This window comes from Vitis vinifera, chromosome 9 (assembly GCF_030704535.1).
Source record: "Vitis vinifera cultivar Pinot Noir 40024 chromosome 9, ASM3070453v1".
Taxonomy (NCBI): Eukaryota; Viridiplantae; Streptophyta; class Magnoliopsida; order Vitales; family Vitaceae; genus Vitis; species Vitis vinifera.
The window spans coordinates 20,304,423-20,329,660 of record NC_081813.1 but is presented as its reverse complement, the minus strand read 5'-3'; the positions used below and the strand labels follow the sequence as shown (position 1 = coordinate 20,329,660).

The following is a 25,238-nucleotide window of genomic DNA, read 5'->3' as shown; positions in this document are numbered from 1 at the left end:
TTAAGGGCATAAAATAAGCTCCAACTTTTTATATAAGAGTTATTGCATTTTGTATAAAAGTTATTACTATTTTCTATTTTTTAAAAACAAAAAACAAAAAGTATATCCAAACAAATACCAAGCCATTCTCTTTAAAAACATTTCTAATGAAAAAACATTTTTAATGAAAACGGTAAAAACATTTTTTTTTATAGGTAAATAAGTAGATACATTAAAAAAAATGCAAAGAAAAGACGAACCAGATACACATGGAGTATACAAAACGCGCCAAAAGCAGGCCAAAGGACAAAACAACAAACCACTACCAAACCACAGACAACGCCCTAACAAAGAAACGAAGAAGAGAGGGCTCACAAGCCACATAACCTAGTCCGCATTCTGCTATCTCAACAGGACTAACAAACCAACCAGAAAAATGAGCAACAGCCTTCTTCACCAAATAGCACACCCCAAGCCACTACCTGGCTCACTTACCCACAACGCCTCGAAAAACACAAGCAGGCCAACAACTGTAAAATCCTTACACAACCTTTTCCTCTTCAGCTCCCGTCCCCACACCTTAACACTAGCCTGGGCACTTAGAAACCAAATTCCACCCACACTTACTGCCCCTTCACCCTTTTTCGCTAGAAAGACTGTAGTTGATGGAGCATGCCAACTTCCAAAGTTCCCATTCAAAGTGAGAAGCAGAGAAGGCCTCCTCTTGAAACTCAAGCCCACCACTCTACAACCCTTTCTGGGTTATCCAGTTTTCACAACAGGGGCTCAACTTCAATCTCAAAGCTTTCCACAGGCAAACCCAGGTCCTTGCTGAAGGAGGGTAGTGGACTCTTCATCATTCATCAATGATTATTAGATTTCCAACAAATGACAGCAGTTTAAAATTTTTTATGATCATGACTAGTTTTGGTGATGAACCAAATTCCAGCAGTGATTCAATCCTAAAAGGGTTTGTGTCTTCAAAGACTAATCTAGGAATGAAAGAAAAGATAATTTCAAGAGCAGGTTCAAATGCCCATTTCATACACAATATAATGAAAACAATACAAACCTATTAAGGATATCTTTCTTGGGTTTTTTTTTATCAGATTCTTTCTTTAGTTACTACCATTAGGTTCAAATGTTCCTATACCCATTCAGTTAAACATGGAAAAGAGATGCCATGCATTTACTTTCCAGCTTTACTTGGCTTGCCACCATTAGCTCCGCCTCTTCTGCTGCTCACTTATGCAATATGCTCTTCTTTGAAAGCTTTGGTTTCTTTTGGATATGGTTCTGCCAAGTGAGTCAGGAGATGGATAAAGTAAGTATACCCACCCAAAGGAAGGCAAAGCATAAACATGGAAGCCGTAAACACAAAAGTGTGAATATACCTTTTGTCTTTCCAAGGCTTCAGAATCTGTCCTCTCCTTCCAATTGCTCTTCCGTAGTTTGATTGGCCTATTTCCAACATACTTGCCTGAAAATTGAGATTTAAATCAACATATTTAAGCCATTATATCCAAAACTTTTCTCAATGCTCAAACTTTACTAGTCATTATAATGAGCCACCATAACCTTCAGCATCGCCACATCTTCAAGATGTAAAAAAGTACAATTATGTTGCTAATAGCAAAAAGTTTTAATATTACACGAACTGCACAATTAACTAGTACTACACTTATTTTGACATTTTTCCTTTTTTTGTCATGTCAAAGCCAAGGCGTAATTAGGCAGAAATACTCAAAGTTCATCCCATTCTGCATTAGAGCATCATAAAACATGTAACCATGCTCAATGTTTGCAAACTCATATTCATAATTTGCGTTTGACACCACCATTCTGTCAGTGCAATAACCGGGTAATTATCGATGTTCTTTTTATGCAGTCCATCATCAACAGGTTATTAAAATCCAAAATGTTGCTAATAATTATAGATGATATGTTCTTGAAGATATTGAAGGGGATCAAATCTGATTAACCAGAACTATGGTAGGATGCAGATCAAATTTCATAATCTCACATGTAGTGCAAAGAGTGTGCAATAAACCCTATGTTACTGACAGCAAAAGATTACTATGAGTTTTGCTGCACCAATTACATTGATGTTATGCATACTGCCCAAGAAGCAAATCTGTAAATGTGGAAGACGATAGAACCATGTAAAAGATCTATTAGAAGTGATACCGTTCATTTCTTTAAGTGCTGCTGCAAGGTCTGAAGGGTTGGAAAAGCTAACAAACCCAAAGCCCCTGGTTTTTCCTGTCCGCTTATCTCTGACAACCTGTGAATGTGAGGAACTATGCATTAGTTTCCAACCATAAAAAATGAAATGACAAGTCCTCATTCCAAATATTTAACAGACATGCAAGATCACAGCAATTAATGAAATGTCCTACAAAGATGATACATTTCACATGTTCATGGAGATGCAGAGACACAAGATTTGGAACAATGGAATGCAGCCAATAAATTAGTATAGGCAACCCATCACAATGTGCCTGCAATTGCAAAGCTCAGAACCTAAACCTTCGTACCCATTCACTAGCCCACTAAATCTTACACAGCATGAGAAATCATTAGAACCCTATTAGGTTGAAATTAACAGGTTGGTCTTCTTTCAAATGAAAAAAAATATGTAGGCCAACATTTGCCCAAAGCTGAAGTGGGAGACAACTTATCTAGTGAGAACAATTCCAAAGATTTGAAGGAAGCTACACGCATTCTCACTGGCAGCTTGATGAAAAAAAAAATAGTTAAAAGAGGTTAGCTTGGAAAATTCTGTTAACTCATTTCAATTCTGAGTTGCTTCATTATAAAATCAAGTGACACCCACAGGAAAATAAAAACAGACAACAAAGCTTAGGCCAGCATTAAACACTCAATGAATTCCAAAAAGGACAAGACACATGTTTTACCTTCTATGGGTGACCCAAAACCCAAACCATTGCTAACCCTATGTGTTAACTTATTACCTCCAATAGACAAAACCCAAACCTTCCCTGGGCAGCACCTACTGTACCTATACCATGCTGGGCTGATATTCATCCGAGTGATAAACTGATACCTGTTAACAAAACCCCAATCCAGAACCATCTACTTTAACAGGTTGGCATGTCTAGTTCAAAATTTGCCGGCTCCAACTTGGTTAAATTGTAATAACATTTATTGAGCTCAACTCAAGGTCAAAACTAAACCTGCTTATCAAATACTAATTTGCCTTATTTTTTAAATAGATTGAAAAATATATTTAGAAATATTGCTCAGTAATCTTTGTTTTGATCGGAACATTGTTCAGTAATCTTTCCAAATGCCATTTAAAAAACAAAGGCCACCTAAAAGGATTTATAGACTTGACTAGATTCCAAGTGTTAGGGCAATGATTCTACATTGTATGTTGGCAATTTTGTTCCAATTATTTTTTGGCTTAGGAAACTTTTTCGATAGTGATTTACTCTCCATTGAAAATTCAAGGTTGTTGTTCGCTCAACTGAAAAGTCATAGATAAGTCTAAAAAGGGTTGAGTAAAGACAAGTTAGATTTTCTGATAAGGTAGGGTTAAATTGAAAGTTTTAATTGAGTTAAATTAAGAATTTAACAAGAAGAATCTTTCCAAATACTAAAAATAATTTGGAAATGAATTTTAAATTGAGGATTTAAAATTAAGAATTTTAAAAAGAAATTTCTTTTCAAATATTTTTTTAATTTAAAATATGAAATATTTCCAAATCCTTTTAAAACTCTTAAGTTTCTAAATTGTTTTTAGTAAAATATGATTCCTAAATTGATTCCAATTCCACTAGCTTATTTATTTATTTATATATATACCCTACCTAAATGTGTTTTTTAGGAAACACATTGAGAGAGACTCAACCTAACTTACCCTACCATTCTCAATCTCTTGAGAAGGATTCAAAATGTTGAATCTTGGGTTGTTTGAAGACCTACATCCCTTAAGCTAGGCTAAGGAGTATTCAAAGGAGCAATTGGAGATTGTTGCGTCACAAACGTGGATCAAGATATAGGTTCTAGAGAGTAAGTCTTTAGGGTAAAACAATCAAGTAATTTTATGTAAATTTATCTCATGTGGTGAATTTAGATTTAAAGTCTTAGATTTCATGTTTTTTATCTCCACAGTTGGTGTGAGGGTTTTCCACGTAAAAATTCTTATGTCTTTTGCATATTTGTTTGATTTTGGATATTATGTTTATCCCTGATATCTCACAAGTCAAAATTTGGTTATAATATTCAAAGCTTATATTTTAATCTTTTTAAAAACACCCATTCACCCCCCTTTGGGTATTATCCTACTGGACATTGGTTTTTCACCAAGAAACCTTTAATCAAGTTGCCAATTGAGCCCACGCATTACTAAACCTATTGAGTGAATCGGATCAAATTTAACAAACTCAACTTCTAATATCCACCCAAGCTCCCCATATCTCATATTACATGGTTGGACCTGATCTTGATTAGTTTTTAAATCTCATGTTTAGGAAACAAAAAATTTATTGCTACTCTTACAATCCTAAGGACATAAAATTCCAAGGGCCCTTGAGGCCAAGCACTAGAGATAGAGAGATTCCAAGTTTGATTGGATTGAACCCCCAAAAATTCCAAGAGTTATCAATTGCCAAATCCTATGATTTATAAAATTATATGAAGCAACCTTCCAACTACAATTGATTTTTATAACTTTCCAAAAAATCATTCAAATTATGAATAATTTTGATAATAGAACAAAAGAAAAAAAGAGTGCCAACTACAATCAAGACAATAATAGTTGGAATATATCATTAACTACTTTGAAATCAAATGCTAGCCATCCTAATAAGAAACCTTTATAAGAAATAATACAAATTTCAAGCATACTAGCAACAAATCAAGTCACAGTGATGGTAATACATAAACTATCCTAGACTTAGGCAAGACGCGGTGAAATACTTGAGCAAACCTAACTCCATAGAAAATATCATACAAATTATGAATAATTTTGATTATAGAACAAAAGGAAGGAAAAAAGAGTGCCAACTTCAATCAAGACAATAACAGTTGGAATATATCATTAACTACTTTTAAATCATATGCTAGCCATCCTAATAAGAAACCTTTATAAGAAATAACACAAATTTCAAACATACTAGCAACAAACCAAGTAACGGTGATAGTAATATATAAACTATCCTAGAGTTAGGCAATACATTGAAATATTTGAGCAAACCTAACTCCCTCGATTTTGCTTTTTCGTCAAATGAGATATTCCGGATACCATGCTTTACAAAATAAGTCATTGGGAACAAAACAATAAACTGCATCTAGTAATATTACTTATTCAACTTTCTCCATATTGTGCGTCTTTCAGATTTCTATATGAATTCAAACATCTAACAAATGTATAGACTAATGAAAAATCCACCTTAAAAGCACACAAATTTCAAGAGCTCTGTACACTTGACAAGAAAGTAGTGAAGAGGATATGCAAAAAACAACAATACACCAAGCAAACAATATCTAATATTAGAGTTCCTAATAAAAAAAAGTATAAAACTTGAGGGAAATATAAACTTACTCTGGCCATATTGAAGGAAGGAAATCGTGAAAATGCTTTTGAAAGAACATCATCGTTCACCTCATTGCCAAGATCACCACAAAATAAACGATAATCATCTGCAGAATGCCAACAGTTCTTCCAAGCATGAGAGAAGCATATCCAGGCAAAAAGGAGAGGTAGGAACATAAATAGCATCATAGAAACAGTGTGAATGAACCGATGTGAAGTCAATGGTCAACAAGAAAAGCATATAGCACATGGAAATCTACCTTTCTTAGGTGTTGTGTATTATATTCATGATCCTTTTTTTACCTATGAAGAAATGACAGATGGCAACTCATATATGGTTGTACTAATGTAACCAATCCCACATTCAGACTGAATCCTAACATAATTAGATCTTTGGCCAATGGCTTGTCCACAAAACCCAGAGTTTGGCATTACCCTTTCACTAGACCAAACAGGCAGTTATGATATTTTTATTAGGCGTAAACAATGGCTTTGGATGGATAGGGTTAAGTGCATAGATTGAACCAATACCCTCAACATGGCCCAAATCAACTCATCCATAATGCAAAGGAAAGAAAGTTGAACCTGATCCTTCTAAGGAAAACCGAAGCAGATCTAGAGAAGACCAAAATTTGATTGTAAGTAAAACCTAAATCAATTCTTATGCCCACACTTCCAGTAGTCCACATCAGCAACTACTTTTTTTGTTGGAGAATTTTTTCCTCAAGTGCATAAAGCAATTTTAGTGCTACAAATTGCTTTTTCTGCCCATACACTTTGCAACTAGTTTTACAAGAACCGCTCACCTTTTTTTGGTATTACCATTCAATGAAATAAATACGAATGTTTCTGATTATATATATATACGTAGAGAGAGAGAGAGAGAGAGAGAGAGAGAGAGAGATGTATAAACAACCTACGTTCAAGTTACTTAAGGTCAAAAACTAACTTTTAGTCCCTTTAAAAATGGAAAATAATATGATATTTAGCCCACTGTTGTTCAAAGGTATCAATTACCTCGTAGTATTTGGCTTTCAGACGATCAAGATATTCAAAGGGGAGTGGTGAGGGCCTATCAAGATCTGTTATCGGATCCTAGTGGCTGGCACCCGAGTATGAGCAGCTTGGAGTTTGATAGTATTGGAAGAGAGAAGGCTGCCAGGCTGGAGGAGATGTTCTCCTTGGAAGAGGTGTATCTGGCCCTTTCGGAGCTAAATGGGGACAAGGCTCTTGAACCGGATGGATTTCCCATTGCCTTCTGGTAGTTCTGTTGGGATTTTGTCAAAGACGAAATTATGGGCTTCTTTAAGGATTTTTTTGAGAGGGGAAAATTCGTTAGAAGTCTTAACTCCACGTTTCTGGTTTTAGTCCCCAAGAAAGGTGGGGCTGAGGATTTACGTGACTATAGACCCATCAGCTTGGTGGGTGGTCTGTACAAGATTCTCGCCAAGGTTCTAGCCAATAGGCTGAAGAAAGTAGTGAGTAAGGTGGTGTCTTCTTCCCAAAATGCCTTTGTTGAAGGAAGGCAAATCCTTGACGCAGCATTAATTGCTAACGAGGCCATAGACTCGATGCTGAAAGGGGATGAAGCTGGTGTGTTATGCAAACTGGACCTAGAGAAGGCTTATGACCATATTAACTAGGATTTTCTGATGTCAGTGATGCAAAAAATGGGCTTTGGGGAGAAGTGGGCTAGCTGGATCAGGTGGTGCATCTTCACTGCCTCCTTCTCAGTTCTGATTAACGGTTCGCCAACGGGTTTCTTCCAGAGCACTCGAGGGTTAAGGCAAGGGGACCCCATTTCCCCCTACTTGTTTGTCTTAGGAATGGAGGCCTTAAACTGCCTCATTAACAAAGCGGTTAGGGGGGGCTTCCTATCCGGCTGCAAGCTAAGGGGAAGGGGTGGAAATGGGATTCAAGTATCTCATCTATTATTTGCGGATGATACGCTGGTCTTTTGCAAGGACTCCCAAGACCAAATGGCTGTTCTAAGCTGGCTTTTAATGTGGTTTGAAGCCATTTCTGGTCTGAATATCAACTTGGAAAAGAGAGAAATTCTGCCGGTGGGAAGAGTTGAGAATGCTGAGGTCTTGGCTTCTGAATTGGGCTACAAAGTGGGTTCTCTTCCTTCCACTTACTTGGGGCTGCCTCTAGGTGCTCCTCACAAATCGGTGGTTGTGTGGGATGGTGTGGAAGAAAGGATGAGGAAGAGACTCGCTTTGTGGAAGAGGCAGTTTATTTCTAAGGGGGGGAGAATCACTCTCATTCAGAGCACTTTGGCTAGCATGCCGATTTATCTTATGTCCTTGATGCGTATTCCAAGAGTTGTAAAATTGAGACTTGAGAAAATCCAAAGGGATTTCCTTTGGGGAAGGGGTGCGTTGGAGAAGAGGTCTCACCTTGTAAAATGGGATGTGGTTCGCTCTCATAAAATGAAGGGTGGATTGGGGATCAGAAATTTTTCTATCCTCAATAGGGCCCTGTTGTGTAAATGGAGCTGGCGCTTTGCGGCTGAAAGAGAGTCTTTTTGGAAACTTGTTATCAGCTCGAAGTATGGGGAAGAAGAAGGAGGGTGGATCTCTTGTGAGGTTAGGGAAGGCTATGGGGTGGGGTTGTGGAAGGAAATTAGAAAGGAAGGCGTTCTGTTGTTTAAAAACACTTCCTTCACTGTAGGGGATGGTAGAAGGGTGAAATTTTGGAAGGACATTTGGTGTGGAAACACTCCCCTATGTGAGGCTTCTCTGTTTGCCTTTGCGGTATCCCAAGATGCGTGGGTAGAGGATTGTTGGGATTATATGGGGGATGCGGGGGGATGCTATCCTTGTTTTTCTAGGTCTTTTAATGACTGGGAGCTAGAAGCGGTGGCGAGTCTCCTTTCGGTCCTTCAAGGAAAGAGGCTCAATGTTGGGATGGAGGATAGAGTGGTGTGGAATGCTTCTAAGAATGGGATTTTCTCTGTAAAATCCCTTTACAATACTCTGGATTCTGGTGGTGCAGTCCCGTTTCCGTGGAGAATCCTATGGAGCCCTTGTGTGCCTACTAAGGTGGGTTTTTTTGCTTGGGAAGCTTCTTGGGGGAAGGTCCTAACCCAAGATCATCTCAAAAGGAGGGGCTGGTCTCTAGCAAACAGATGTTTCTTATGTTGTGATGATGAGGAGACAATTAACCACATCCTTATTCATTGCCCCAAGGCGAAGGTGTTGTGGAATCTTATGTTTACAATGTTTAGGGTTAATTGGGTCCTTCAGCTCACGGTTAAAGACACTCTCCTTGGCTGGTCCGATTCCTTTGTAGACAAGAAGCGTGGGAAGATTTGGCGGGCAGCCCCCCTTTGTTTATTTTGGACGATGTGGAAAGAAAGAAATAGGATAGCTTTTGATAATGAGGCTTTGTCGATCCAAAGATTGAAAACCTCCTTTGTTTGTAATCTTTTCTCTTGGACTAAGGTGGTGTTTGTTTTTTTACTTAATTCTAAATAGAACATTAATGCTTAATAATGTTAAATATTAGGTTGTTTGTTTTTGTAGTATTTTATTTCTATTAAGTATTAAAAAGTAAAAAAACTAATATGTTATTTTTTCTATTTAGAAAAAGCTACATATTTTGGCTTTTTTCTATTTAGTAAAAAGTTTATAATAAGTCATGAAAAAGTAGAAAAACAAACAACCTAAATTCTAAAACTAAATTGCTTTCAGCAAAAATCCAAAAAAACAAACACCACCTAAGTCTTGTTTAGTTGGAGAGCCCCACTCCTTAATTAATTTTGTAGATTGGTTGGACTCTAATTGAGGGTTGGTGAGTGTATGCTTCCTTGTGCTTTTTGTTTTTGGGGCTTCTCGTGTATACTTCCTGTATGCTTCGGGTTGCCTTCTTGCTTCCCTCTTTTAATATAATTTTTCTGTGTTTATCTATCAAAAAAAAAAATTACCTCGTAGATATTTCTCTATGAAGCTTGGGAAACCTTATATTCTCATCCTCAAATAGCTTTTGGAATGTCTATCTTTTGACATCCAAAATTTACAAGAGTACAGTGAAGTTATGTGACTGTTGTGTGAGTGAGTGATATTTTTTTTTTTTTTTGATAAGTAAACAAGATATTCAATAGAAAAGGCTAAACGCCATAAAGCATACAGGGAGTATACAAAACGGCTAAAGCCTCAAAAGAAACTACCTCAAAAAAAGGAAAAGGACCAAAAAGAAACTACCTCCCCTTAAGTGGAAGCAATCCACTCCAAAAAGCCTATGAGGGAGAAAGACTCCTCACCTAAATACACTTTGGCCCAATTCCACAAGTTACAGACAAAAGAATTCTTTAATTTCTGAATATTCAACTCACCCCCCCTAAAGGCTAACCTATTCCTCTCCTTCCAAACCGTCCAAAAAATACATAACGGAATGGATTTCCAAATCCTTTTCCTTTTCTTCCCTACAAATGAGCCCCTCCAGGATATTAAAGCCTCCTTTACAGTTTCTGGGTGGACCCACTTAACATCTATCAACCCAAAAATAATTTCCCATAGGGCTCTAGTCACTATACAGTGTAAAAGTATATGATGTACATTCTCTTCTTCACAACCACACAAATAGCAGCAATTAGGGAGTTGCACCCCTCTTAACTGGAGTCTATCCAGGGTAAGCACCTTCCCCCACGTAGCCTCCCAAGCAAAAAAACAGACTTTTGTTGGCACCCTATCCACCCATATTTTCCTTGCGGGAAAAACTGTGGCATTAGACTTGTCTAGCAGCCTGTAGGCTTCTTTGATTTTGAAAATACCATTTCTTCCCTGCCTCCACACAACTGAGTCATCCTCCAGAGAGGGCCTTTGACCCCTCAAAGTATGAAGCAGCTCCCCAACCATATCCATCTCCCAATCATTGAAGTCCCTCACAAAAACAAGCTTCCAATCTCCTTGGCCCGCATCATGATCCCACATCTCCTCAATCGTAGCATCCCTATGCACGGCAAGGACAAAGAGTTGATTGAAGCATTGGGACAACGGAGTGTCTGTGCACCAACAATCTTTCCAAAACTTGATTTTGGAACCCTTCCCAACCCTAAATGCCAAATTATCCCAACACCAATCGTCTTCCTTCATGATCTCCTTCCAGACCCCTACTCCAGCCGGCCCACGGACCTTCTTTGGCCTCCAACCATAATCCTCTTGCCCATATTTTGTAGTGATCACTTGATTCCAAAAGTTATTCTTTTCACAAGCAAACCTCCAGATCCACTTGCCCAGCAAGGCTCTATTCAAAGTGGCTATTCTCCTTAATCCCAGCCCTCCCTTGTGTTTTTCTGTACAGACCGCATCCCATTTGACTAGGTGAACTTTTCCTTCCAAGTTTCCTCCCCCCCAAAGGAAATCTCTTTGTGTTTTTTCCACTCTTTTGGCAACAGACTTGGGCATCCGGAAAATAGACATTTGGTAAGTTGGCAAACTAGCCAAGGTGCTTTTTATGAGAGTGATCCTCCCCCCTTTGGATATGTACTGTCTCTTCCAAAGCGCAAGTCTCCTCCTGATCCTTTCTTCCACTCCATCCCACATAGATGTAGCCCTGTTGGGGACCCCTAAGGGAAGGCCCAAATAATGAGAGGGCAAAGACCCCACCCTGCACCCTAATTCAGCTGCCAACTCAAGAGAATCCTCCACTTCTCCAATTGGGATGATTTCGCTTTTGGCTAGATTAATCCGAAGACCCGAAGCCGCTTCAAACCAAAAGAGAATCCAACTTAGGTGGGAAACTTGCTCTTTGCTCGCCTCACAAAACACAATTGTGTCATCAGCGAAAAATAGGTGGGAGATATTCAAGGATGTTCTACTACCGCCCCGAATATTGCACCCTGAAAGATAGCCCCCCTCCACCGCTCTCCTGATAAGGACGTCCAGAACCTCCATGCCCATAACAAAGAGGTAAGGGGAAAGGGGGTCCCCTTGACGAAGCCCTCTAGTACTAGGGAAGAAACCAGCTGGCACTCCATTAACAAGAATGGAAAATTTAGCAGAGGAGACACAACTCCACATCCATCTCATCCATTTGGTCCCAAAGCCCATTTTTTTAAGGACCTTCATTAAGAAATTCCAATTGATGCTATCATAAGCTTTTTCTATGTCCAATTTGCAAACAAGGCCCTTTTCTTTCTTCTTCTGCCACGAGTCTATCACCTCATTCGCAATTAAAGACGCATCCAGGATTTGTCTTCCCATAACAAAGGCATTCTGAGCATAAGACACCACCTTACCAATCACTTTTTTGAGCCTATTAGCTAAGACTTTAGCCAAAAGTTTATAGAGCCCCCCCACCAGGCTGATAGGTCTAAAGTCTCCAAGATTCTCCGCCCCGCTTTTCTTAGGAATCAACACCAAGAAGGTATTGTTAAGGCTCTTAACAAAGGAATTATGCTCATGAAATTCTTTAAACATCTCCATGATCTCCTCTTTGGCAAAGTCCCATGCGTTTTGCCAAAAAGCAACAGTAAAGCCATCCGGGCCAGGGGATTTATCCCCATTCATCTCCATCAAAGCCGAGTGAATCTCAGTCTCTGCAAATGGGGTTTCCAGACTCTCTGCTTCTTGCTGGCTGATGCAATTCACCTGAATACTACCAATATCCGCCTGCCAACCCATATCTTCAGAAAGCAATTGCTGAAACGAATTCACAACACCTTCTCTCACCTCCTGCTCCTCTACTAGCCACTCCCCATTAACCTTAATTCTGTCCATAGCGTTGTTTCTTCGATGTGCACTAGCCATTCTATGGAAAAACCCCGTATTTCTATCCCCGTCCTTCAACCAAATCTCCCTTGAATGCTGTCTCCAATGGGCTTCCTCCAACAGGACCCATTTCTTAAAGGAATCTTTAGCTTCCTTTTTTAATTCAGCTTCCTCCATAGATAAGATTCTCTCACTTTCCACCCGATCCCAAAAATCTAATTGATGTAAGGCTGAAGCTTTGTTAGTTTCCAGCCTCCCAAAAACCTCTTTGTTCCACACTTTCAGCTTCTTTTTAATTTCCTTCATTTTAACTGCCAATCTATAGCTAGCGCTGCCCCTGACTTCAATTTCTTGCCACCAAGTTCTAATAATGTCATTAAATCCCTCAACCTTAAGCCACATATTTTCGAATCTAAACGGGGTTGGGCCTCTTCTTACACCACCCCCCTCTAGCACGATTGGAAAATGGTCAGAAATGGGACGAGATAACCTGCCCTGAGTGACTCCACTGAACTGATCTAACCAGCTAGGGGAGACTAGAAATCTATCTAGCCTCGCCCACGCCTGATTATTCAGCCCCCCACTCCATGTGAACTCTCCCCCCTGCAGGGGCAAATCCACCAGCTCTAGATCATCCACAATTTGAGCAAATCTCCGCATGGCTGAGCTGATTCTTCTTTGGCTGCTCCTTTCGTGTTGAAACAGAGTAATATTAAAATCCCCACCGAGACACCAGGGATCACCCCATAGTCCCCTTATTGCCCCAAGTTCTTCCCACATACCCTCCCTTTCCACTTTGGTAAAAGGGCCATACACACCCGTAAAAACCCAGATAGCCCCATTTTCTGTGATCTTGAATCTACAAGACAAGGAAAACTGACCCTCCTCCCAATCCAGAATTTCCAGGACCCGCTTATCCCAGCATATCAAAATGCCACCCGCAGCCCCTTCCGCATTTCGGGCTCTCCAATCTGAGAATCTCCCCAATCCCAAACTTCTCACAATACCCTCCGACATCTCCTGAATCTTGGTTTCCTGAATACACATTAGGTCCACCCTCTGGTTCCTTATATAGTTTTTGATAATTTTCCTCTTTGAGCTGTCATTAGCTCCCCTCACATTCCAGGTAATGATCTTCATCCTCATTGGGCAACTATCAACTGGTTCCCTTTGCCCTGTGAAGGACCTTTCTGCCTATTCCCCCCCTCGTAATTAACGGAACATTCCAGCCTCTTCAGCTCCCTCTCAAACTTGGACTTTTCCAAAAGTTCTTTGCTGTGAATCTTTTCCCGTCTCTTTCTGATTTTAATCAAGAAGCTCAATATCTCCTTTTCCAGTCCCTCTGTAGAGAATCCCAGGAATTGACTAAATTTTGCTAGACTGCATTCCTCCCAAGGATCCTCTTTCTCGTTTTCAGTATCTTGAGAAGCAGAGCCACCATTGTTCCCCTCCTTATCCTTAGCCTTGTCTCTGTTCTTGCTGTCCTCTCCCAATTTCCAGAATCCATTTTCGTTTTCAACATTCCCCTCATATACTGTTAACCAAGTGGACATATCCCCCCTTAATTCCTCCTCAATACCCCCTGGGTGATCGAAAGACTCCCCCTCCGGAGCCCGATCAGAATTAGAGAAGAGAAGAAGAGGTGTTCCCACAGCCCTTTTACCTTTAGGATAGGGATTTAAAGCATACCTTTTAACTTCCTCTTCCAGCGCTCGGTCAGTCATTGAAAGACCAACATCCCCTTGTTCCCTTCTAGGCTCCTCTATCACCCAGCTTATCAAAGGATCCTCTGAATTGGGTCCTTTTCTGGAGCTAAAGCGACCCAGAAAGCCAGCCTTCTCTAATGGAGCAATTGGGCCCTCCCTTTCCGGACCTTCCACCTCAGTTAGTTGATTGCAGCCCATTTCAGCAGCCCAACTTGGGCCTGCCTCTGAATAGTCATTCACTTTAGGCTTGTTTTTTAACTTTCGGCCCAGCAGCCCATTCATTTTGTTCAGCCCACCATCCTTCTTTAACCCACTAAGGCCCATATTTGGGCCACTTGCAGCCGGCCCAGCCATTCTACCAATTGGAGAGGCCCAATCCCGATTCTCTTGGCCCTGGAACTGTAACCCGGGTGCAGGACCCGGCCCATTCTCCTGCAAATCACTCCCATCAACTGGCGTCTGCAGCTCCTCGATTCCCGCACATACCAACTCCTTTCCCACACGCTTCTCCGCGCGTGAATGCAACTCACCCCTGACCTCCTTATTCCTCCTGTTTTCCGTCGCAGAGAAGGGCCGTTTCACCACCGGCCTGATCTCCCACCATAAAGCCACAGAGTATATCTCATCCTCTACCTCAATTTCTAACAAGCTCGGTCTGAAATCGCCTTTTGTTTTAACCAAAATCCTAGCCCATTGAATCTCCCCCATCGATCTTGTGCGCTCATCCATATCTACGAAGCCCCCACATTCCTCCCCTATTTTCTTCAAAGTCCCCGGGCTCCAGAGCGAGATTGGGAGGCCGTATATTCTAACCCAAGCTATCTGCTCCATCTTCTCCTCTACCCGACATCCCGTCTTTGGATTCCATAACTCCAGCCCTAAATGGGCTCCTCCCAGCAGTCTGCTCCCCGAGGAGGCCACACGGCGTGCCTCACTTAGATCTTCAAACTCCAACAAAGCCTTACCTCGTTCCAATTTGGCCAACCCTAGCTTGCCTTTTAGTCCCCAAGAATTCGCCCAGAGACTACCCAATCTCTCCAAGTCGTCTTCCTCCTCTTTTTCGGATTTCCAGCTCACGACGAGGCAATGCTCCAGCTTCTGTAAGTTGCCAGCAATCTCCTCCCTTGTAACCCTCATCTTGATTGCGTTTAGGCCATCCCAATTGGTCCTTCTGACGGCTTCTACGTATGATTTCGCCGGGTTAGCTCTTCCGACAGTCCTTACCTCCTGCACCTCTGTTCTTCTACCGGCCATCTCTTCCATTTGACTTACCATCTCCACCATAGCCGTCCACCCTCTTTTGCCCCTTCTCCCTCTCGGTAAGAATATGCAAAACCTCTTTCGTTCCAGACCCACAACCCCCAATCTTAGATAAACACCCGCTCTGTTGAAACCCCGAGCCAAGGTATACAGCTTACCTCCTTCTTTCCATTCCTTTTCCCATCGCCCTTCTTCATCGTCACGAATACAATGGATTAATCCCTCCTTGAAAAGCCCTAAGCTTTCCAGCCCTAATCGAACCCATGTCGAGACCCCACGTTTCTTCTCCACAATGCGAAACTGGCGTTTCCCTTTCCTATCATCCAGGGCAAGTTCGAAGGTCTTGGATTCCACCGTGAAGCTACGCCGTCGGCTCGCCTCGCCGGTCTCCTCGTCGTCACCGTCGCACGCGCTCTCACGCTCCCTCTCGCCCTCTCTCTCTCTTTCGCTCTCTCTCTCTCTCTCTCCCATCGCTTTCTTTGTGTGAGTGAGTGATATGATGTATATAACTATAGATATGGTCAAGGATCAAATGAACAATCCATTGAGAAAAAAATATCCTAAGAAAACATGATTTCAAGGGAAATCTGAATGCAATAAAGCTTGCCTCTCTGTGTTCTATCCCAACATTTTACACTCTCCTTCAACACATACCATCAAGATCTCTAAGTTTCCTCATATAGCTCCTACACCCTTGCACCAAAAATTTACCACAGTTTTTGCATCTAATTGTAAGTTCTGTTTCCTACATTCTTCTAAGATCCCTTCCCAGATCAAGTAACAATAGGAAAATTTAAAAACATATCCTTGGTAAGGAGATTTACAGTGAGCACATCACAAATATTATAACATCACATCTTTTGTGTTAATACCTCATTGCTTTTCTCATTTTACTTCTGATGACATTTTAAAAATTAATATCCAATTAGAATGACAATTTAATGTTTTTGAGAGCTTTTCTAGTTTATTGGCCTTGGACTAAAAATCTTAAGACTTGATCTCTACAACATCTTACACAGATTCCAGTTTATCTGAAGCACTACATTCTTCTATAAAGATATCAATTTCTAGAAGTTAGGAGTAATTTTCACCAAATATGTGCAATCATGCAAAAAGAAAGGGCAAGATAAGAGGGAAAATGAATCATACTTTCTGGCCAATCCGCAAGCGTTGGATCCTCCCAAGTTTGGCCAGCAACTTTACGAGGAATTGCTCTCTTCTTTGTCTCAGCTTTGTGCTCAATTTCACTGCTAGCAAGAGCAGCTTTTACACTCTCAAGAGCTTCAGGTGTGATTGTCTGTGCATCCCTTTGGAATAACTGATGAGCCTGTTTACATATGCCACAAAATTACAAACATGAATGTTACCATACCCAAGCATTACACAACTAATCTCTGGAAAGAAACACCTTATATTTGTCTTTAAAAGAAAAAATTATGCCCTTAAAGGAAAAACATTAACTTCTTTCTGAAACAGTCCCATGTTTAGCATTTTCAATGTAGCATTTCCATCCCAAATCTGCTCATTTCATTGTTATTTTGAAAAGTTTTTCCATCTATTATTGATCTCACAATAGAAAGCAACTCTGCAATAGAAAGCAACACTTTTTGAGTCCCATGGACCCACAACCCCAAGTTCAAGCATTGAAACCACAAACAAAAAAATAAAAATAAAAAGAAAATTCTCACCTGCTGATATTGCGGGAGCGAGTAGACACCAGCACCAGGAGCCGAAGCTGGGTATACAGGAGCAATGGTTGAAATCTTGACCGGTGGCACAGGTACATGGACAGGCGGTGGAGAAGGGGCAACATAGGGCTGAGGGTACTGAGAAACAGCCATTGGACCGGACTGTTGAAGGTGAAAGGGCAGAGGAAAATAAGAAGCATTTGAGTATGTGAATTGGGAGGATGAAGAAGAAGAAGATGATGAAGCAGAGGTCGAAGTCATGGGTGGGAGAATGAATCTAGGGTTTCTGGTAGTGGTTATTGAAATCTATGTTCCTTGTTGGAGAAGAAGGATATGGGAAAAAAAACCTAGTGAAAAAGAGATTGAACAAGGGAACAACAAAATCATAGGAGCTCTTGGAATGCTGTGCAAGGGAAAAACAAGCTAATCCATTATAAATCAACAAATGAAAAAATAAATGTACAAAATTATTTATTAAATAAATAAACTTTAAAATTTATAAAATAAAAAAAATGCTTATTTTTTTTTTTGACTGTTTTCAAAAAATTTTAAAACTTTAAGATAAAAAAAAATGTTTATATTAATTTTTTTTGAAAAAAAAAATCTTAATAAAAGGAAAAAAATACAAATAAATTAATTTCTTATTTTTAAAATTAATTAATACCTTATTCTCCCACCTATTATTTTTATGGTCAAGCCCTTAGGACTCTCCATGGGGATCCAAACCTTGGGGAGCTGACTGCCCCACAACAACCAGCACCAGGTAAATTGTTTTCATAAGAATTCTAGTTTCTCTATTTAGAAACAGTATTAAAAGAAGGATTTTACAGAGGATGAGATACAAAGATGCAGAGATCACATAGAGTCCATAGTGAAAAGGGCATTTTGAGAAACATATTGGGAAGTAATATCACAATGCATAAACTTCTAAATAAAAAATCAACTGCAACAACATATAACTAATACTGATCTATATTTATTTATAGTATATATAAAAGTACAACAAGTTTCTTCCTAAAATACCCTTATTATATCACTTATTTCCCCTCACATTTCATATTTTTATTATTTATATTAATAAATCCATTGTGATAAATTCATTTTTTTATTATTTAATAAAATTAAAATTTCATTTATTTATTTCTTTTTCCTTTTTAAGATGAGAGTTTTTACTTCTTCTGTGATCTTTCTTTTTCTTCCAAACGCTTTCATTTACATTGGGATTCAGGTGCCAATTTTATCCTAGCCAAACTTTTTTATTTATATGATTGCACTAGATGATGCTCCCAGATAATTAATTTGATGAGAATTCTAGCTTGAGCTACAGTCTAGAATTCAAAATTTTCATCAAGGTTAAAGCATTAAAGGAGAAACCCTAGTCCTCTGTTTGGTTTCCAAGAAAATAGAGCAATAAAAGAAAACAACATTTTCATTCCTTTGATATGCATCATTTTTCGCCACCAAAAAAGAAAAAACACTCCCAAATAACAAATACCATTAATCAAAAAAAAATTTCAGTCTGAGCTATAATCCAAACTGGCAATAGTTCGCTGTTCAAAGGAAAACCCTAGAATTCAAAACTTCCAGCAACAGCTTTACTAATTTATAAAGCACTCAGAGTGAAATCTAACCCTCCGTTTCGATATTGATACCAAGAAAACGAAGGAAAGAAAAACATTCTGATTACCATGTTATATCTCTCATTTTCTTTGCTCCCAAACAATCCAAAAAAAAAAAAAAAACCTCAGATAAACTTAGCCAGAGAGTCATGCGAATTTAAGGTAAAGTACAATATTCTGCATTCTCGAGCCCTAATGATCAAAATTTTATGACTACCAAACGATTGTACGGACTGAATTGGGAATATATGTTGGAACAGTACCTTGAACTCGGAGATCAATCGTAACGCAGCGTTTGGAGACGGAATGAACGAATGCTTGTGTTAAAGAGATTGGGGCTTCTTCTACTACAATCAAACCCTAAGGAGTTTGGTCTGTAGATAGTGGGCTGACCTGGGTCGGCCCAATTTTTTACTTTTAGGCTCTTATGCTTCCTAGACCTGTTGATCAAATCCAACCCAATATCACTTTAATAAAATCTAAGCCTCAATTTCATAAGTTTTTTCGAAAACAATTTTGAAAAATAGTTATTTAAACCGCTTTTAAAACTATTTTATAATGTTTTATAAAACAAAAATCTATTTAAAAACTTAAAATATTTTCAAACCGTTTTTTGTATTTTCAAATATTTTTTAAAATAATTTTCATTTGTATTAATTTATTTTGAATCATTCCCGTATTTATATAATTAATTTTTAAAATAAATCTTAATAAATAAGTGAAAGTAACTAAAAAATTAAAACATGTTAGCAAAAAATACCTTATTTCTTGTTTTTCTATTTTTAAAAATAAAAATTTGTTTTTTATTTTCTCATTGTTAAACTTGTTTTTCAGTTTTTTTTTTTTTTCTCTTAAAAACATAAATCTATTTGAAAAACCGTTTTCAACCATAGATTATTCCCTAAGAATATGATTCCAATTAGCATACCAAGTTACAAATATCTTCACCTTATCGTCCTTTTTCTCAAGAATATGATTCCATCACCATCATCTATTAAATTTTGATAAGTATTAGATATAATATATTTAATTAATTTTTATTTTAATAGATGGTTTTATTCATCAAGTTATAAAATTATATATATTTTTTTATCGAAATAATAATAAACCAAATAAAAAAAGAGTTGTTTTGCACTTCCAAACTATATGTAATATAAACTTATTTGGTTCGGTAAGTTAAAAGTTGAAGTTAAAATTATAATTTTTATATAAAAATGTTTTATTAAACATGAAAAAGCTTTTTAAGAAATAATATTTTATTAACTTTTTTAAAAAACTATAAGGCGCGTTTGGTAATTATTTTTTAAAATAGTTTTTATTTTTTAGAACAAAAACTTAGAAAACTCATTTAATAATTAAAAATTGTTTTCTATTTTCTATTTTTAAGAACAAATAATATAATGTTTTCAGATAACATTTTTTTCGTTGTTTTTACTTATTTTCTAAAGGTTGTTTTAAAAAAATAATTATATAAATATTTAAAATGATTAAAAATAAAATATTACACATAAAAATTATTTTTAAAATATATTTAAAAACATTCTAAGTTTTCAATCAGACTTTTGTTCTACAAAATATTAGAGAACAATTGATTGGATTAATTTGAAGTTTGAATATTTGTTTTGGACTTTATACATTTCTTGATATTTATTTTGGACTCATTTTTGTTTTTTATGAACTCATTCCACTATTGATATTATGCTGGATGGGCATGAATTTATGACATGTAGAGAACCAAATTTCATGGAAGAAAATAAGGCTTAAAAAGGTTGTAAATAGGATATTAAACTTGTTGTAGGTTTGTTTGGATACATATTTTATTTTTCCACTTCTATTTATTTTCATTTCCATTGATACCTTTAAATATTCTTTGTATATATTTATTAAGTGTATACAGAATTGAACAATTGATAACTAAGAAATTTTGTTTTAATAAAATAAATAGTTCAGTAATTATGTTTTAATAAAAATAAGTTCAGAAAATATTCTTCTTAATAAAAGAAAGTTTTTTTTAAAATAAAAATTCTAAAAAATCTTTTTAGGAAAATCTGAAAAATTGTTTTTAGCATAATTCGAAAAAATGTTTTAATAATAACCATTCAAAATTTATTTATTTAATAAAAATTGTTCAAAATTTTGATTTTTAAATAAAATTACCCAAAGGTTAATTTTTAATAAAATTGTCCCAAACAATTCTTTTTTCCTAATTAGAATGAGATTAAAATGTAATTTTTATAAATAGAGGTTTTAAATATTTTTTTAAATGAGAATAGTGTGGACCCCGCATTTCGGCTCATGCATTTCCCACTCGAATGGCAAGCTCGATTTTTATTTGAAAAATTGATTTGTTGATTAAAAATGAATTGGAGTCGCCACTTATTTTTGTATTATTTTAAAAGGGTAAACAAAATAAGAAAGAAAACCCTAAATATGACTCATTATTTTGGAAAATGTGGTCTACGAAAAACTGGATTGGGTTCGGGGGTCATGTTACTTATCGGGAAGGTACGATATGAACCGTAGCACCCCTCTAAGTCCTTGAAGTTGGGTCTCTATTGTTAGAATGAAGCCGACGTGGCAATCGATAAAAAAGTCAATGGGTGCCTAAGTCAAATCATGCACATATGCAAATCGGAACATGCATAGAGAATGATCAAAACGAAAGTGTATGCGTACCTAGGCCACGAGCCACGATGCGCTATCAAGAAATGAGATTAGTACACAATTAACGAATACAAATTATAGCTCATGCATATTGGAGTGCAAAATGAAGATCAAGCAAAATATATTAAGCACAACAGTTGACAATCAATAGGGATCAAACATAGGGCCCCCCACCAAAGCCCAATTTACGAACTAGTCTCACAAATTCCGTGTTTTAGAATTATGAAGAATTCACTATTGCTTATGTAAAATCAAGAAGATCAGAAGATTATTTAGGAACTGAAATGGAATTAAAACTATTCGGGTGAAAACTGGATTCTTGGAGTTTATTGGAAAATTGGAGTTTTTGGGAATTAAATTTAAAAGATTAGAGCTTCGGTAATTAAAATGAAATTTGCCAAAGAAAATGAGAAATGAATTTTAGGGAATTAAATTGCAAGGATATAGATTTTGAAAGTTGAATTTGTAATAATAATAATAATAATAAGATTTTAAAAGTTGAATTAATAACAATAATAATACTAAGATTTTTAAAAATTGAATTAATAATAATAATAATAATAATAATAAGATTTTAAAAGTTGAATTAATAATGATAATAATAATAAGATTTTAAAAGTTGAATTAATAATGATAATAATAATAAGATTTTAAAAGTTGAATTAATAATGATAATAATAATAAGATTTTAAAAGTTGAATTAATAATAACAATAATAATAAGATTTTAAAAGTTGAATTAATAACAGTAATAATAGTAAGATTTTTAATAATTGAATTAATAATAATAATAATAATAATAATAAGATTTTGAAAGTTGAATTAATAGTGGTAATAATGATAATAATAATAATAATAGGAAATTGAATTTGAAGATTTAAGTAATAATAATAGAAATAGGCTTAGGACAATGGCTAGAAATGGGTTTAAGACAATGGCTACTTAAATTGAGCCCTTTAATGGGCCTAAGGTGGGAAGAAGTTTCAAAGAAAGCTAGTGGACCTTGGGCCTGGTAGCAGCCCAAACAAAAACAATAAGCGAGAAAGAGAAAACAAGGATAAGTGGATAAAAAAAAACAGAGCAGCCCTGCACTTTCCCAGCAACCCACGTCTTTAGGTCTCCACTCCATGGCTTTTCCGTCCACAAATCACCAAGTGAAATCTCAAGCTTTCCTTTCATCACCTCCGCTACCCCATCGTCGACGGCGCCGGTGAGGACTTGGGCACCGCAGTCGTAGCCATTTGAATGATACTGGAATATGGCAGCAGATTGGAAGGTGGTGGCGGCAGCAGCATCAGCAGCCGCAGCCTCCTAGGCGTGCCGGAGGCAACCTTCGGTGCGTTGGTCGACGGAACGGGAGACGTCGGGATTGTGAGCAGCCATGCATGGACGGGAATGGGCATCAAGAGGGGGAGAGGGGATGGTGAGGAAAGAATGAGCATGAGAGGTATGGAGATAAGCATGATGGGTATTCTGAAAACTAAAAACGAAGGCTTGGAGATGGAGGTAATGTCTGGCAATGGGCATGGAGGGTGTTGAGCGTGTTCGTGGGCATGACTCTCTCTTCCACCCTCATGGGGCTTCACAAAGCTCATCATAGGCTCAAACGGATGGGTTAAGCGAACCTAGTATAATCCTTAAATATCAAACAAACCAAGATCTAACCGGCAACAGGAGAAATAGATCATGGATGTTAGAGAAAACAAAGAACAGGGCAAGCGTGTGCAAGCAAACGCGTTCAAACCCAAACAACCAGATGGCTCGAGACGTCCACAGAAAATCACCAAACTATATCATGGGTTAATGTAAGACATCAAATGGAAGGAAATGTATTAAACCCAAGTTAGGCTTACTTGAAAACTCCTAAAGAATTCCTCGCCAACAACCTTTTTCTCCCCCCCAGCTAGCTCTCTCCGGTTCCATCCCAAAAAAAAATCCTTCTTCTCGCTTCCTGCAAAACTCCCGCCTTTCTTCTTCTTGCCACCCACTCTCTGCCCCCTGTCTTAATCCGGCCGCCTCATTCAGCTGAAATCCGGGGTAGTCAGAAAAGTAAACATAAAAAAAAAAAAAAAAAAAAAACATCGTCCGGGGAGGGTCTACAAATAGGATGAGAGTTTTTTGCGAATTAAAGTTGTAAAAATTATTTTCTTGATAAAATTGAATTGAAAATATTTTAATAAATAAAGTTTGTAAAGAAATTAATTCATTTTTAAATAAAATCAAATTAAAATAATTTTGCAAGTAAAGTTGTAAAAATTATTTCTTTTTATAGTAAAAGCAAGTAAAAATCATTTTTATTGTCAAATTCATTTTTTTTTTTTTGTAATAAATTATTTTGATAAAATGAGTAAAAATAATTTTCTTTAAAATTAAACACAAGTGAAATTGAATGAAATCATTTATTGAAAATAAATGGAAAATTTATGTTCATAAATAAAAAAATTGAAATCATTCATTTGAAATTGTTTTTAATTTAAAATATTATTTTTTTAATTAGTTTAATAAATCAATATGCATAATTATCTTATCATTTACCTTATACATTCTTACAACCTACTTTTATCATTATTTTCTTGTATATTGATTTGTATTCTTAATCCTGGTATCCATAATTAATTAATTAATTAATTGGTATAATTCTCTCAATTCGTTTAGTAGAGACCGTTGGTATACGGGCTTAGAGGGTGCTACAACTTATCAATGTGTCTTCCTAATAGGTAACCTGACCCCAAAATCTAAACTCGGTTTTTAAAGACATGTCTTTTTCAAATAAAGAGTCACACATAGTTTTTATTTATTTATTTTGTTTTCCTTTTTAAAAATAAACTAAAATAAATAGTGACTCCAAGTCTTTTTCTAAAAATTATTTTTTCACAAATAAAAAGCGAGTCTTGCTATTTCAAATGGGAATGCATGTGAAAAATATGGGTCCATATGGATATATAAGGAAAAAAAATAGAGCAAACAAGGCAAATTAAGGGATAAAACATACATCAAGATTAAAAAAGTTCTCCAAAATCTGATATGAACAAGTTGGAAATTTATTATTAATAAGATTTGTTTATACATAGTTCATAAAAAATAACTAAATTATTTCACTTGTAAGAAGAGACATAAAAGAGGGAGGATTGGATCAAGCCTAATAGAATTGAGATGTTTGTCTTGGCACATACAAAAAAATATGGGATGCTTGTCAATGATCATTCTAAGGAGATTATGGTAATGAAGTAAATGAATTTTATATACATCTATTTCAATCATAGCCACATACTAAAATTATTTTAGAAGTCTAACAATTTTTTCCTTTGTTTTTTTATTTTATTATTATTTATAATTTTATGATCAATTTTAGCAATTACTATCCCTACATGAGGGGATATCTTCTTTTCATTATGCATCATCTATAACATTTGCATTTGTAGATGAGATATATATGTAAGTAATGGGTCCAGAGAGGCATGGACATGTTCATGGGTATGGATTTGATCCTACTTCTGCAAGGTCTTCAGTTCTACTAGTAGAAGACAATAGTAGGTACTCTTGCAACATAACTTGAAAATGCTCAAAAGCTTCTAGTAACTATAGAACAAAAGCTTACAACTACAATTGAAGAACTTTCACATGTGAAAGAAACATTTGAAGAGTGGTTGATAAAAATTCAAAGGAAGACACAAGAAAAAATGAAAAAAGAGTTGTAGGAAAAATGATGGAAAATGCAAAGACAAATGCAAACATAACTTCAAGAACATATGATGTAGATGATGCAACAATGTCAATCAAGGCAATAGAATTTAGGAGATTATGCTACATTTTTATATGATAACTTCTCCTATTTTTTATTTATATGACTATTATGTAATGTTTGGTTGGTTGACTTGTTACATTATGTTAGAATGTGAAACTAAATTTGTATATCTTTTGTTGTTTTTTGGTCATATTATGCTTCGATTATTTGATGACATATATTTATATATAAGTTGTTAACTGCCTAGCTTAGGATAATTGATTGTAGTATATTATGCTATATTTAAAAATTGAATTTTGAAATTG

The 25,238-nt window shown here is 36.7% G+C and overlaps 1 protein-coding gene across 2 annotated transcripts; it reads right to left on the bottom strand.

Annotated features, from left to right (window-relative positions):
• Positions 1 to 990: 990 nt before the first annotated feature.
• On the bottom strand, positions 991 to 18,922 carry LOC100241581 (uncharacterized). 2 transcript variants are annotated; one of them, XM_002272433.5, is made up of 7 exons: positions 18,789 to 18,922; positions 16,907 to 17,309; positions 16,368 to 16,545; positions 5,549 to 5,646; positions 2,167 to 2,263; positions 1,374 to 1,459; positions 991 to 1,275 (listed from the first exon to the last, which is right to left on the bottom strand). In XM_002272433.5, exons 2-7 carry the CDS (start codon positions 17,165 to 17,167, stop codon positions 1,222 to 1,224), a joined length of 774 nt encoding a protein of 257 aa, XP_002272469.1. In that variant the 5' UTR covers positions 17,168 to 17,309; positions 18,789 to 18,922; the 3' UTR covers positions 991 to 1,221. The 2 variants fall into 2 exon arrangements, with proteins under 2 accessions (XP_002272469.1, XP_019077946.1); XM_019222401.2 differs by lacking the exon at positions 18,789 to 18,922 and having other exon boundaries at positions 16,907 to 17,329.
• Positions 18,923 to 25,238: the final 6,316 nt, after the last annotated feature.